Genomic DNA, 12631 nt, shown 5'->3' on the forward strand with positions numbered 1-12631 from the left:
TAAGGAAGAGAGGGGGACTCACCGGAGTCTACAGAGGTGACAAACAGGGGCTTCCCGGGCGGTTGGGGGCACCCTGCATCAATCCACACCCTCTGTGCCCACAGCAGCTGAAGAGCATATCGGTGGTGGAGTCGGGCATAGGAGAGCTGGGCTTGATGAGCCCCCCGGCTGTGGAGAGCCCCCCCAACGGGGCAGCCTGCCTAGAGAGCATGCGGCTGCTGGAAGCCAGCCCCCCTGCTGCTGGGAGCCCCTCATCCCCCAGGGACCTCCCCGAGCCCCGGGTGACCTCGGAGCATACCAACAACAGGATCGGTGAGTCTGCCGATTTGGGGGTGCTGGTGTGGTCAAGGCTGAGGGGGCAGGGGGAGCTGGGCACCGGACCCTGGGCCCCCGACGGGAGCCAGAGACCCTGGACCAGGAAGGCCGAGCGAGGAAGAGGCGTGGGTTCTCCCGCAGGCCCTCGTGAGTAGGAGCAGCTCTTTGTGAGAGAGTTGACCATGCTTAGATGTATTGCTCACCTCCTTCCATCTTGGTAGCCTGATTTAAATTTCTGTAAAATCGGAGTAGTAGTGATTCTGCTCTCCAAGGGCCATTGCAAGCATTTGTGAAGTTGTCTTGGTGGGTAGGGGTGAAGGTGGGGGAGAGGGGCTCCCCCTTCCCGGGGGGGCCCGCCAACCTTGAAGTGAGATGTGCACGCCACCCCCACCCAAAGCAAAGAGCGCCTTGCAGGGACAGGAGGAGACATGCCAGTGACAACAAGACCTGCCACTTGTCTGGGCAGAAGTCCTCTCTCGTTGTCACATGGGCTTCTGAGGACAGTGTCTGCCTCCCCTTTGCACACCTGGGGCAGCGGCACTGTGAGGTAGGTGTGGGGAGAGATGTTCCCTGTCGCACAGCTGCGGGGTGGCAGAGTGGGGACTGGGCCCCACCCCACGCCTGCGGGACTCCGAACGCTTTGGCTCGTCCACACCGGTACCGGCCTCCACAGAGGCACGGAGGCCAGCCCTTCCCGAACTGCGGCCGCCCTCCACCTCAGGCAGACCTTCCGCGTTGGCCTCCCAAAGGCCTCCCTGCCTCCTTTCCCTCTTCTCTCCACCCGGTACACTCAGAGTGTTTCCATCAAAATACGGGCCTGTCCATTCTGCACCCGGCTTCAACCCTCCCGGGGCGGGGGGGCGGTCCCTGTCACTGTCAGGATGAATTCCAGAATTCTTATTCCAGCATTCAGACTGGTCACTGGTCACAAGCTGCCTCCTCCCCACGAGACTCACCTGCTTCCTGACCCCTCCCGCCTGCTTCGCCCCCTCACTGGCAGTTTCCAGGGTTCACAGAGCCCTCTCTCCCTTCGGAGCTTCTCTGTGGGAGCTGCTTCCTCACCTGGGACAGCCACTCCCCCTTTGAATCTAGTCAATTCTTGATGTCCTGAGGTCCCTGCTTATTTGCCTCCTCTTCCAGGAAGTCTTCTTGGCCCTCCACTCTCCTGTGTACACCAAATGCCCCTCTGATGTGCTCCCCCAGACCCAGTACTCTCAGCCCCCAGCCCTGTGACTGTGTTTGTGGCCTCCCCACCTCCTCGCTCCCACCTGGCTGTGAGCTCCCTGAGGGCAGGGCCTTAGCGAGCCCCATCTCTGTTTTCTCTGGGGGGTTAACCATTGCTGGGATAATACCAGGGGGGCATCTGTAATTGTCCTACACATTTCTATAGCAGGCGTTGGTGGATAGAACTCTGTGGGGCAGGGTCTCTCTTATGAAACCAAGGCATGGTAGCCTTCAGCAAGTTTTATTTAAAAAGAGTGTTATTTGGGGCAGTACCACCAAAGCCATCTCCTTTAAAATTCCTAAGATGTCCTAACTTGAATGTTTGGGTCTGCTGAGTGCAGTGCCCGGAGCTGCGGGGGTGGGTGGAGGGAGGTCCCAGCCTCCTAGGACGGCTGCGGTGTGGGCAGCCTGCTCCAGCGGCCTGTTCGCCTCGCTGGTAAGCGGGGTGGTTGGGAGAGAGGACCTTGGAGGTTCGCTCAGGAGCCTTTCGTCCTTCTGACACCACCCCAGAGGAGCACCCCTGCCCACTGAACCTGTCTAGTACCCCAGGGGGACCAAACTGCAGCCTGAGCTTTATCCCTCTGCCCCTGGGCACCAGACGGGGAGCCCCTTCACCTCCCACCCCACCAAGATAACTTCCCTGGATTCTAAAGCCCTGGGTGGGGTAGAAGGTTCAAGCAGCTCCTGAAAGACCCTCCTTTCTCCTCCTATCTTGCGGGGGATTGCAGCCCTGTGATGAGGGATAGAGTCGGGATGTGAGGGAGGGATAGCCTGGCCCCTGGCTTTGGTTCTTTGGACAAACCCACCTCCACTTCTCTCCCACCCTGCTCCCTACGCCTCATCTTCTCTAGCCCTGTCTGGCTGTTCTGTGCCCTCTCTAGCTCCTCAGGGTCCCCTCTCTCTCTGGCTCCTGCCTCTTCCTAGCCCCTCTGCTCAGGCTCCCAGGGCAAAGGGCCTGCAGGCCTTGGTGGAGGGTGTGTGGCTGGGGCCTGGGGCCCTGCTTTCTCTTTTGGGGTGTGTGAGGGGCACCCAATCCATAGCTTGCCACACTTGCAGCTTTCTTCTAGTCCTCGCTGCTATTTTGAATACTTCCCTCTTTCCTGGAGGTGTTAAAAACCAAAACAGAAAAGCCAGCATTATGCAATGGGGTTTTGGGTGCAGGGCCCCCAAGGATCTTTTGGGTGTTCCTGAATCAGAGGGGTATAACTGGGTGACCCAGAGAGGCAGGGATCCCCAGCCCCTGCCCCACCCTAGCTCTCAAGTTCCCTCTTGAGCTTCCTCATTCAGACTCCAGAGAGAGTCCCAGGGACAAACTGCTGGGAGCTGGGACCCTGCCCCGAGCTCAAGGCCGTCAGAAGCTGGGCTGAGTAAAGGCCAGGCTCCTCACTTCCCAGCTTCTTGGGCAGCTCACTTAACTCCCCTGAGCCTCTGAAGCACCCCCATTCCCCGCAGCAGATGGTGGTGAGGACTGCAGGGAGTCCTGCCTCTAAGGGGCCGGGCTGCTGATTCATCCAAGCAACACACACGAGCAGCCCTACTCTGCGCGGGTCAGGCAGAGCCTCGAAGGCCTCAGGCGGGAGATGGGCAATAAGTAGTAAATGCAGAAATACCGCCCTGAGCAAAGGATCACGGGCTGCTGTTCATTATTAACAGGCTGGGGGTCTTAGACTGTGATATACTGTCTGGTTTACCTGAGCAGGAAAGGTTCGCAGGCCACAGGACATTCACTACGAAAACCTGGAGCAGCCCAGGCAAACCAGAACACGTTAGTCACCCCGGGTTTCTGACAGAGGCACACGGACAGGAGTGTAAGGGCAGCCAGTCGGGTGGGAGTGTTCTGAGATTTCTACTAACTGCCTGGCGACTTTGGGCCAGTCATTGAACCTTTGGGGGCTTCAGGTTCTTTATATCTGTCCACGGGGACAAGAATAGACTGTCCACCGTGTGGCAGTGATGTGAGGACTTGGGTGTCATGTGTGGAAGGGTCTGGATGGTGGCCAGCACGCTGGCCTCCTCCGCTGCTCACTGGGGCCGCAGTCACTCCCTTCTCTCCCCAGGGCTCACTTTCTCTCCCAATGCAGTGCTCTCCTTCCTACCTGATCCCCGCATAAAATGCTGAGAAGATCATGGGCCTGTCCCACGAGGGGGCCTGTCCCACGAGGGGGCCAGTCCTTAACTCCTCGGCACACAGTTTCTAGCTGTTGTATGTCCTTCAAGCCTCAGGATGCCTGTGAGGCGGATGGGGCTGGCTCTGCATCAGAGAGGTTGTGCCACCTGCCCGAAGCCACACAGTAGGAGTGACTGAGTTGGAACTTGGACCCTCCTCTGCCTTCTCGCCCTGTCCAGCTAGGGCCCCGGTCCCCTCACTTCACCCATCCCTTTGCCTTGCAGACAAGATCTACATCATGAAGGCTGACACGGTGATTGTGGGGACCGTGAGGACCGAGGTGCCTGAGGGCCGGGGCCTGGTGGCGCTGGTGGGGCCCGAGTTCGAGGAGGATCTGGAAGTGGACCATGCCCCCCGCTTCCCGGAGCAGGAGACAGAGCCGCCTCTGGGCAGCTGCGGGGATGTCATGTTCTCAGTAGAAGAGGAAGGAAAGGAGGCCCCCTTGCCCATGACTGTCTCGGAGAAATGAAGCCTGGCCTGGGTGGGGGCTGAGAGGGCAGCGGGGTGCCCCCTGGGAGACCAGGGTAGCCCTGGTGGCACCAGGCCAGTGGCAGAGGCCCATGGGGCCCGAACTGAGGTTCCAGCATCCAGGACTACAGGGGTTCCGGTGGTCTCTAGTTGCATCCTCACCCTGCTGCCCCCCAGCCCAGACCCTTGGGAAGCCCGGGCTTGTGCAGGAGAGACAAGCTAGGGGCCGGATCTGAATGGTAGAGTGTGGGAGTGGCAGATGGACAGCGGAGACCGGGCACCTTGTCTCCTGGCACTGGTGGGCGGATGCCCAGAGCCCTGAGCATCAGACGGACACCACCGCGGCTGGAGCTCCCTTGCGGCAGAGGCTGTGAGATACATACCCCTGTGCTTTCTACTCTCCCCTGGGCTGCAAGAGTGATGCCCCCTGGACCTCGCCACCATGTCGGCAGCCCCCAGTTACTGTAACGGGGCTCCCTGTGGGCACTGAGCCAGCGCCTCCTGAGTCAAAAGGGAAGCCAAGGGGTGAGGCGTCGTTGGCTGACCCCATCTTGGCAACAGCCACCGCGCTGTGCCCTGTGCCCTGTGTCGAGGTGAGTGCCCAGCCTGGCCCCCAGCCGTGCCAGGGCTCGAGTGAGACCCTCCTGGTGCTGCCGGCCCTCCCCTATTCTGTAGCCCCCAAGGAGGGCTGGGGGCCTGGCGTCACTGACTTGTCACACAAGGTCCCCACCAGCAGTCCCCTCCGTGGGAGGCATCTTGGGACCCAGATGTCTGCAGAGACTCAGAAGCTGCAGTGCCCCGCCCCAGCCGGAGATCCTGCCCATCCAGCTGCCTGGAGAAGGGCCCACTGAAGGGGAGCCCTAGGCCCTTCCTGGGTCCTTGTCTGCACTGTGGGCACCTCTGCTGTGTCCTGGGAAGATGCGCCTTCCTCACACCTGCCGTGCACACGGAGCCCGGGACCCCAGCCCTGCCCTCGCGCTCCAGCCACTCTGCACCTGTGGTTGGGATACGGATGTCAAAAAGCAACATGGTTTCGCCCAGACATTCTGCCTTATTCTGGATTCTCAGAAAAGCAAGTAGTCCAGTCTGGACTTGAGGACTTTTGCATTTCACGCTAAGGAGTAAAGCTGTCCCGACTTGGGTCTGCTGGCCTTCTCTCCCCAGGGCTTTCAGACTCATGTAAACAAACAAGGGGCCTTGGAGAGGGACGTGTGGGCAGATGACGGGGCTGCCCGCAGCTCAGGGCATTCAGTCTCAGCCGCCTGGAGGCCCCTGGAATTACCCACTGGAGGCCAGGCCCAGGAAAGCTGCTGTTTACTGACCAGCGTGCTCACTCTCTGGAGGAAGTTGGGGCTGGGTCAGGAATCACAGGGTAGTTTCTGAAACTGCTCAGATGTTTGGGGGAAAGGAGAAGGGGCTAGGACACCGAGAGGGACTCACATCGGAACCTGAGGACGTTGCCATGTGGTGGACAGTATTTGCCCAGATGTCTCGTGCAGGGACAGCGTGGGTGCACCGTGCCTGGAGCTCTGGCTGGAAGGGGCTGGAGGATGCCCCACCACGCTGAGCAGGGCGCTGACTGTCTTGACTTGAAGATATGGACCCCATGTTGGACAAAATGAAGCACTCCCTTGCCTAAAGTCCCTTCACAAAACCTTCGATCCTCTGAAACTTTTGATACTAGGAAAATTTGTAAGGTCCCTTAAAAATACCACTCGTAAGTTTTCAGGAAACTATCTTTGAGATTGGAGAGTATTTGAGAACATCTGAGCAGGAAGGGTCTGGGCAGCGGGGGTCCCTCTTCACCCACCCTCCCCCAGGATAGGGGGTCCCTCTTCACCCATCTACCGAGGTAGCCAGCTTCTGTGCCCTGTGTCGAGGCGAGTGCCCCGCCTGGCCCCCAGCCCTTCTGGGGCCAAGTGAGACCCTCCTGGTGCTGCCAGCCTTCCCCTATTCTGTAGCCCCCACGGTGGGCCTAGGGTCGACTGACTTGTCTCACAATGTCCTCACCAGTCCCCTCCGTGGGAGGCATCTTGGGACCCAGAGGTCGGCAGACACTCCATGGAGGGAGGCTGCTAGGAGCTGGGGCAGCCATTCCTACTGCTGGAGTTTCTTCCTTATTCTCGGAGGCAAACCCTTCCTCCGTGTAGTTCCCACTCTCTGGTCTAAGACCTATCCTCTGAGGATATTTAAAAGAAAGCCTTTCTTGTCATCAGACTCCCTTTGGCTATTTGCAGAAAGAGATTCTGGGCCTTCCCGTGGCCCTCCCTCTGGGCTGGGCTGAGCTGCCCCGCAGCTTGGGAAAAGAGTTCCAAAGTAGCAGCGTGAATGCCCAGCTTTGGGGTCAAGGAGAAGACTGAGGGGTAAATGGAAGCCTTGGACTTGGGACCCGAGCTGGGAGGGGCCCAGCCTGCAGCCCTGATCTCAACTCAGGGCCAGTGTGGGGCCTGCTCCCCACCACAGGCAGCCAGCCCAGGGCTCCCCCCTCTGACTGTGGTGCCCCTGTGGGGTGGAGGAAGGAGATAGAGGGCTGTGGTCAGGCCTCACCCACCCCATCCCCAGGACTCCAGCTCACGCCCGGACTTTACAATCAAACCCAGCCGTTTACCCAGTGTCTCCCTGCCATGTGGTTGGTCTGAGAGCTGGGGCGAATTTCCCTGCCCTGACCAGTGGTCAGGGACCACTTCTTAACATCTGTCTGTTCTGACATCCAGGTGGGCAGAGGACAAGGGCCTGCTGCTCAGGGTAGCAGATGGCAGGCCGTAGGAACCTTCCCACGCACGAGCACCATCCCTCTTCCTGAACAGCTGTATCAGGGAGTGACGGTGAGTGATGTGTCCCAAGGAAGTTACTGCGTTCAAAGGAAATTTATTCTTTCCCAAGGCAGTCTGGTAGGTGGTAAGCTGTTCTCGGTTTGTAGAATCTCTCAGGCTGGGGCACCCCCTGAAATGGAATAAGAGGCTGAATCCAGAGCCTCGGTCTCCTCTCACTCCTCCCTGGGGCTGAGATCAGGGAGACCAGTCATCCGGAATGGCTTGTTGGTCTAAACGGAAATGAACATCTGTGCAGGGACAAGGCGGTTTTCTGGCTGCAGGTACTTGGGTGCCTTCTTTCCCACCCGTGTTCTTGACCGTGTCCTCTAAGAGATAACAGTGAGGGGTGTAGGGTGGGAGGGGCAGGGCCTGAGACAGATGAACTCCCAGCATAAGGCTTGATGGGAGGTCAGAATGAGAATATTAAAAGTTTCAAGGTCGGCTCTGTGGGCCTAAGGAGGAGCTGGCAGGGGCCGCCTTGGGCTCCTGCACCCTCCCACAGGTCCCCCACCCTGGCCTGGCACCCATGCTGGGCATGCACCCTGGGGCTATGCCCAGGGACCAGAGGAGCACAGGTCACCAGTGGTTATGAGCGAGGTGCAGCAGAGAGGCCTGTCTACTGCTCTCTGGAGCGTGGACACAGAACAGCAGCGATGGGCAGGTGGGGATGGCTTCTGAGGTCAGACTTGGGTTCAAATCCCAGCGCTACCACTCAGCAGCTGGGCGATCGTGGTTATGTGCAGCCCAGGGGTCACACGGGTCCAGCTGTTTCCTGATACCACTGGGTATCAGTCTCTATCCGATAGGGTCATGGGATTCTGCTAGAGGCCGCCTGATCTGTGGCTCGTGCTTGCTGCTGGCAGTTTGTGTCCTGGGCACAGCGTGGCTGCCCCCTGACACGAGTGAGCCCTTCCTAAGCTGGCAGAATTCAGCTCCAGGTACCCTTCAAAAGTGCGTTGTAATTGGTGGTTGGTTCCAGCAAGCCTGTGTTGGCTCCAGTAAGGTTCACCAGGGCTATCAGGCTCTCCTGGGACCTGGCCTCCCTTGGGGCCAGGTTGCAGTGGGAAACCCCACAGTGAATAGGCTCCTTCTTGCTCTGTGTGGTGCCCCAGAGAACCCCTCAAGTCAAAGTCCTGGGACTGGGCTGTTTGTTCAATGTCTGAAACTCGGCAGTGTTTGCAGTGTGCTGTGGGTCCCTCTGCAGGGGACATCCTGCTCACAGTTCTAGTGTATTCCAGTGCTGCTCAAGATTTTTCTCGAGTGGCCTCCCTCGCCCCCTTTTTCCCTTTCTCCCGTCCTTTTAAAAACACCTGTGATGAGCCAGGCCCAAGTCTAGATGCAGAGACAGACTTGCTTTTGTGGGTCCTGTGTCCAGTGGATGGAGACCGATGACAGTGCATAACTGATCAGTGAACAAGGTGATTCCAGAATTCATCATGCCGTGTGCTATGAGAAGCCCCCATCAGGGGTCTGTGGCAGAGTGTCTGTAGGGGAGGACCAGCTCCGGCCAGGTGGCCGGGGAAGGCTTCTCTGAGGAGGTGTCCTCTGAGCTCAACCCGAGTGACACGACAAGTGAGGGGCTGGGGACTTGCGGGCAGAACATTTCGGGAAGTCAGGAGAACAGCCGCTGCAAAGGCCCTGAGGTGGGAATGCTTCTGGCCTGGAGATTCAGGAAGCAGGGCGGAGAGAAAAAGGGGGTGAACAGGAAAGCCAGCGGGCCAGATCACAGAGGGCTTGCTGGGCTCCTGGGAGACACTTAGATTTTCTCGTAAAAACCTCAGTCCACGGTGGTGTGTCTTTTTCTCTATTAGAACAATAAACATCCTGGTATTATCTCAGGAATAGGCGTGAAGGGCCAAAGCAGTGGCACCAAAGGTTGCCTGAACCTCTTTCTGAGGGCAGTCTAGGAAAGAGGCAGCGGGGCCTGGGCGCCGGGAAACAGTTGGCCGGGCTTTCTCAGAAAAGGCAGAGTTCGGGGCGCCTGGGTGGCTCAGTCATTAAGCGTCTGCCTTCGGCTCAGCGCGTGATCCCGGCGTTCTGGGGTCAAGCCCCACATCGGGCTCCTCCGCTGGGAGCCTGCTTCTTCCTCTCCCACTCCCCCTGCTTGTGTTCCCTCTCTCGCTGGCTGTCTCTATCTCTGTCAAATAAATAAATAAAATCTTAAAAAAAAAAAAAAAAAAGAAAAGGCAGAGTTCAGACGACATTCCTGGCTGATAGCAGCACAGGGTCCACGGCTGATGTCACTGCAGGGGGCTGGGAGCCAGGCCGTCTAGCTTCCCCTTTCTTTGGGTGTCTTCCAGGAGAGTAAAAACCACACCGAAAATTCCTGGGGGAGGCCGGGGCCTTTGTTTGGGTGCGGGGGCGTGGGGCCTCTTCGGACCCGGCCTGCGCGGGCCCCGTTCCACTCATCAGCCCGGCTTCTCCTGCCCGGGAAGGGCGCCGCTCCATGAGGGTTCACTTCCCGCTCGAGCAGTTCCAGCCACATTGCCCTCAACTTCGGTTTCCTGGATCTGCAACATGGACTTAATCACTCCCTTACGAGATGGTTCTGAGGTGCTGGGGTAACCCGGGTCAAGTGCTTGGCCTGGCGCTAGGCACCTTCCCTGTTTGGTACGGGGCGGCCCCTGTAGGCATTTCAGGAGCTTTAGAGCTGGCTGCTGCCTTTCTACATTCTTTCTGTATTTGGGCTTCATTAATAATAGCTGAAAGGCTGAGTATCAGCGCTCCCTTTTACAGACTGGGGCTCAGAGAGGCACATAAACTGACCCACTGTCACACAGCCAGGGAGGCGCCCTCCTGTCCATGTGGCTGGGGTGCTCCTGTGGTTGAGGTGCATTTATATTGAACTTATTGGGTCCTGTGCCCTCTGGACAAGCTTCCTTTCACCTCCAACTTCCCATAGCTGGGAGGCAGGAAGGAGGTCGGTTTTAGTCCTCCTCTCCTGGGGAGGCAGAGTCGCCGCAGGAGGCTGGGTAACCCGCCCGAGGTCAACGGGCCGGCCAGGTGTGGCTTTCTGAGTCCCCCTGGTAGGGCGGAAGGACACGGAGCTAGCCCAGGCAGAGCCTCTATCCTTGGAGCCGAGCTCCCTGAAGGTGGCCTGAATCAGAGGAGACTCGGGACTGGGAGCACAGGCAGCGCAGAGAGCCTCCAGACGATGCTATCGCCTTGTGCGTTCTCAGCCTCTCCTCGTGCCCCCCTCTCTGCCCCACGCCCCCAAGGAGCCCTGGAAGGAAGACCAGTCAGGTGCAGGCCTCCCCGGATCACAGATGGGAAAACTGAGCCCCACAGAGGTTAAAGCCGTTTGGCCTAAGGTCCCAGCTTGATGCTGCTTGGTGGAGACAGGGAGGCTGGGGGTGGGGGGTGGGGATCACTGTTCAGTCCAGGTGAACGGTAGAGATGACTTGGTGCTTTTCATTCTTTCCTTTACTTATTTTTTTTAATTTGGTGCTAAAACAAAAGTAACTGTGGGAAGTCAGTTGGGTTCTTAGTGATAAGGCAGCTTGGCAAGCGTGGAGGTAGTCCGCGTAGTCAGAGACGAGAACATCGCAGAAGCCGTCTGCAGCCACCTGAGCACGTGGCTTGCTTGGTCCAGCAAGGCTCCTGCTTTGAAGGGCCAGCGCTTGGCTTACTGCTCTGCTGTGCTGTCCAAAAAATTGTTCATCTTTGAACAAGGCCCTGGGTTTTCATTGGGTCTCCCAGATTACATAGCTTCTCTGCATACGGGGCAGCAACCTTGTGTGCTGGGATCGTACTCAATGCAGAGACACTTTTCCACACTTTGCTACTCACCCTCACGGTGACCATGATTACCGACGAGCTCGCTGCGCCCCACTTTTCAGTAACGTTGAACGGCTAGTAAGTGACCTGAACCGTCCCGGTTCTCTCTTGCTCGTCATCAGCCACCTCAAAACTTAGTGGCTTGCGACAAGCTCCATCACTGATTTTGCTCACACACCTGCAGTTCGGCTGGGCCTTGGTGGGAAAGCTCACCTCTGTTCACAGCTGGCCCCGGGGATCGCACTTCTGAGACAGCCGGCAAGTTGGCGTGGGCTGTGGATTTCTCGCCACAGGCCTCTCTCGGGGAGGCTAAGGCTTCCCCACAGCATGGCGACCGCATTCCTAGAACAAACAGCCCCAGCGTGGGAAGTGGGACCAGCCAGGTTCTTAAGATCCAGGCCCAGCAACGGGCCCAGCGTCACTCTGGCCGTACACTCTTCGTCAAGCAGCCCCAGAGCCCAGGTTCAAGGTGAGGGGCTGCAGACCCGCCAGCCCACGAAGGATTTTGAGATCTTACTATGTGACAGGCACTTTGCATGCTGCCTCGTTCCCTCCTCCCAATAATTGGACTGCTCTCGCTCCCAAAGTTGCCGCAAGGAGGCTCAATCACGTCTCCAAGGTCACCTGGATGGGATTGGAGTTGAAGTTGGTCTGTGTCCAGAGTGTGAGCTCTGACCACAGGGATGCCCTGTGCATTCAGGGGCCTCCCCACCCCCCACCCCCCCCGCAGGCAGAATGTGGCAGGGCCAGAAATCAAGCCTCCCTCTCTTTGATTCGAGAACGTTTGAGGCTTTTAAAGTAATTGGCTCCAATACCCCAGGTTCCAGAGGGAGAAACTGAGGTTGGGTGGCAAGAGCTCTTGCTGGGCGTCCCCTGAGAAGGAGGGCAGGGTCTGGCACCTTCCGAGGCAGGATGGGGGCCCCCCTCTCGGGGCTGCACCGGCCTGGCCAGGAAGTCACAGAGAGCTGGGGGCAGATTATGCAAGAGTCCGTTGCAGGCACATTGTTTTTCATTGTGATGACACTTTGCTCAGGAAATACCCACAGCGTCGTGTGAAGGGAGGGAGGTGTCGTGGCAGGCATCAAGGGAGGGCTCCCCGCCGCAGGCTAAGACCCCTCGTGAACGCTGGGGCACTCTCGAGATGGACCAGCGTGCCCCGGGCCAGGTTCAGGCCCCGGAAGTTCTCGGAGAGCCTCCCTGTCCCCTGTGAACTGGGCTCTGACAGAAGGGGTACAGGCTCCATTCCCGCCATCCAGGAAGTCCTACCTTAGTTAGAAACACAGTAAGAACTCTTATTGAGGCTTTCTGTGTTCTGGAAACCCCACGGCGCCCGGGGCAGTGATCGCTACTGTTACCCCTCTGTTCCAGGCGCGGAGACAGAGGCACAGAGCAGTTCCATCTCTTGCCCGAGGTCACACAGCTGCGAAGTGGGGGCGGCCAGCATTCCAACCCAGACCACCTGGATGGAGTCCAAGTTGCCAACCACTGGGCCATGCTGTTCCATTGTAGCTGAGGCTGGGGTCACCACTGTGCTGCGCCCCTGAGTCCCAGGCCCTGCCGAACACTACTCGGGTGTCCGCTGGGCTCAGTAAACGTACAGCGAATGGAGTTTGTCTCCTGCCTGCCATCTGCCTTTCCTTTCTGAAGGCCGGCTCTGACCAGGCTGTTCTCTCACAGAACCTTCGATGGTTCCCCAGTACCTGTAGGCCAAAGTCTGCCAGTCAAGCCCTCACAGGCCGGTCCTGCTACCTCCCATATCTCCCGTATCCAGACCACTCTGAAACGTAGCTGTGCCCTGTCCCCTCCCATCACCAAATACAGGGGGGCACGTCTCACCGTGAAATCTCAGCCCAGCACCCCGGTTCCC

The 12631-nt window shown here is 58.5% G+C and overlaps 1 protein-coding gene across 1 annotated transcript in view; it reads left to right on the forward strand.

Annotated features, from left to right (window-relative positions):
• TNFRSF8 (TNF receptor superfamily member 8) overlaps window positions 1-6383 on the forward strand; it is a 33856-nt gene extending 27473 nt beyond the window's left edge. Inside the window, exons 11-12 of the mRNA XM_026520152.4 lie at window positions 105-312; window positions 3931-6383. Coding sequence (XP_026375937.2) covers window positions 105-312; window positions 3931-4175 — 453 coding nt within the window. The 3' untranslated portion in view covers window positions 4176-6383. The remainder of the gene's footprint in view (window positions 1-104; window positions 313-3930) is intronic.
• The last annotated feature ends 6248 nt before the right edge of the window (window positions 6384-12631 follow it).

This window comes from Ursus arctos, unplaced genomic scaffold, assembly GCF_023065955.2.
Source record: "Ursus arctos isolate Adak ecotype North America unplaced genomic scaffold, UrsArc2.0 scaffold_32, whole genome shotgun sequence".
In the NCBI taxonomy this organism is placed as follows: Eukaryota; Metazoa; Chordata; class Mammalia; order Carnivora; family Ursidae; genus Ursus; species Ursus arctos.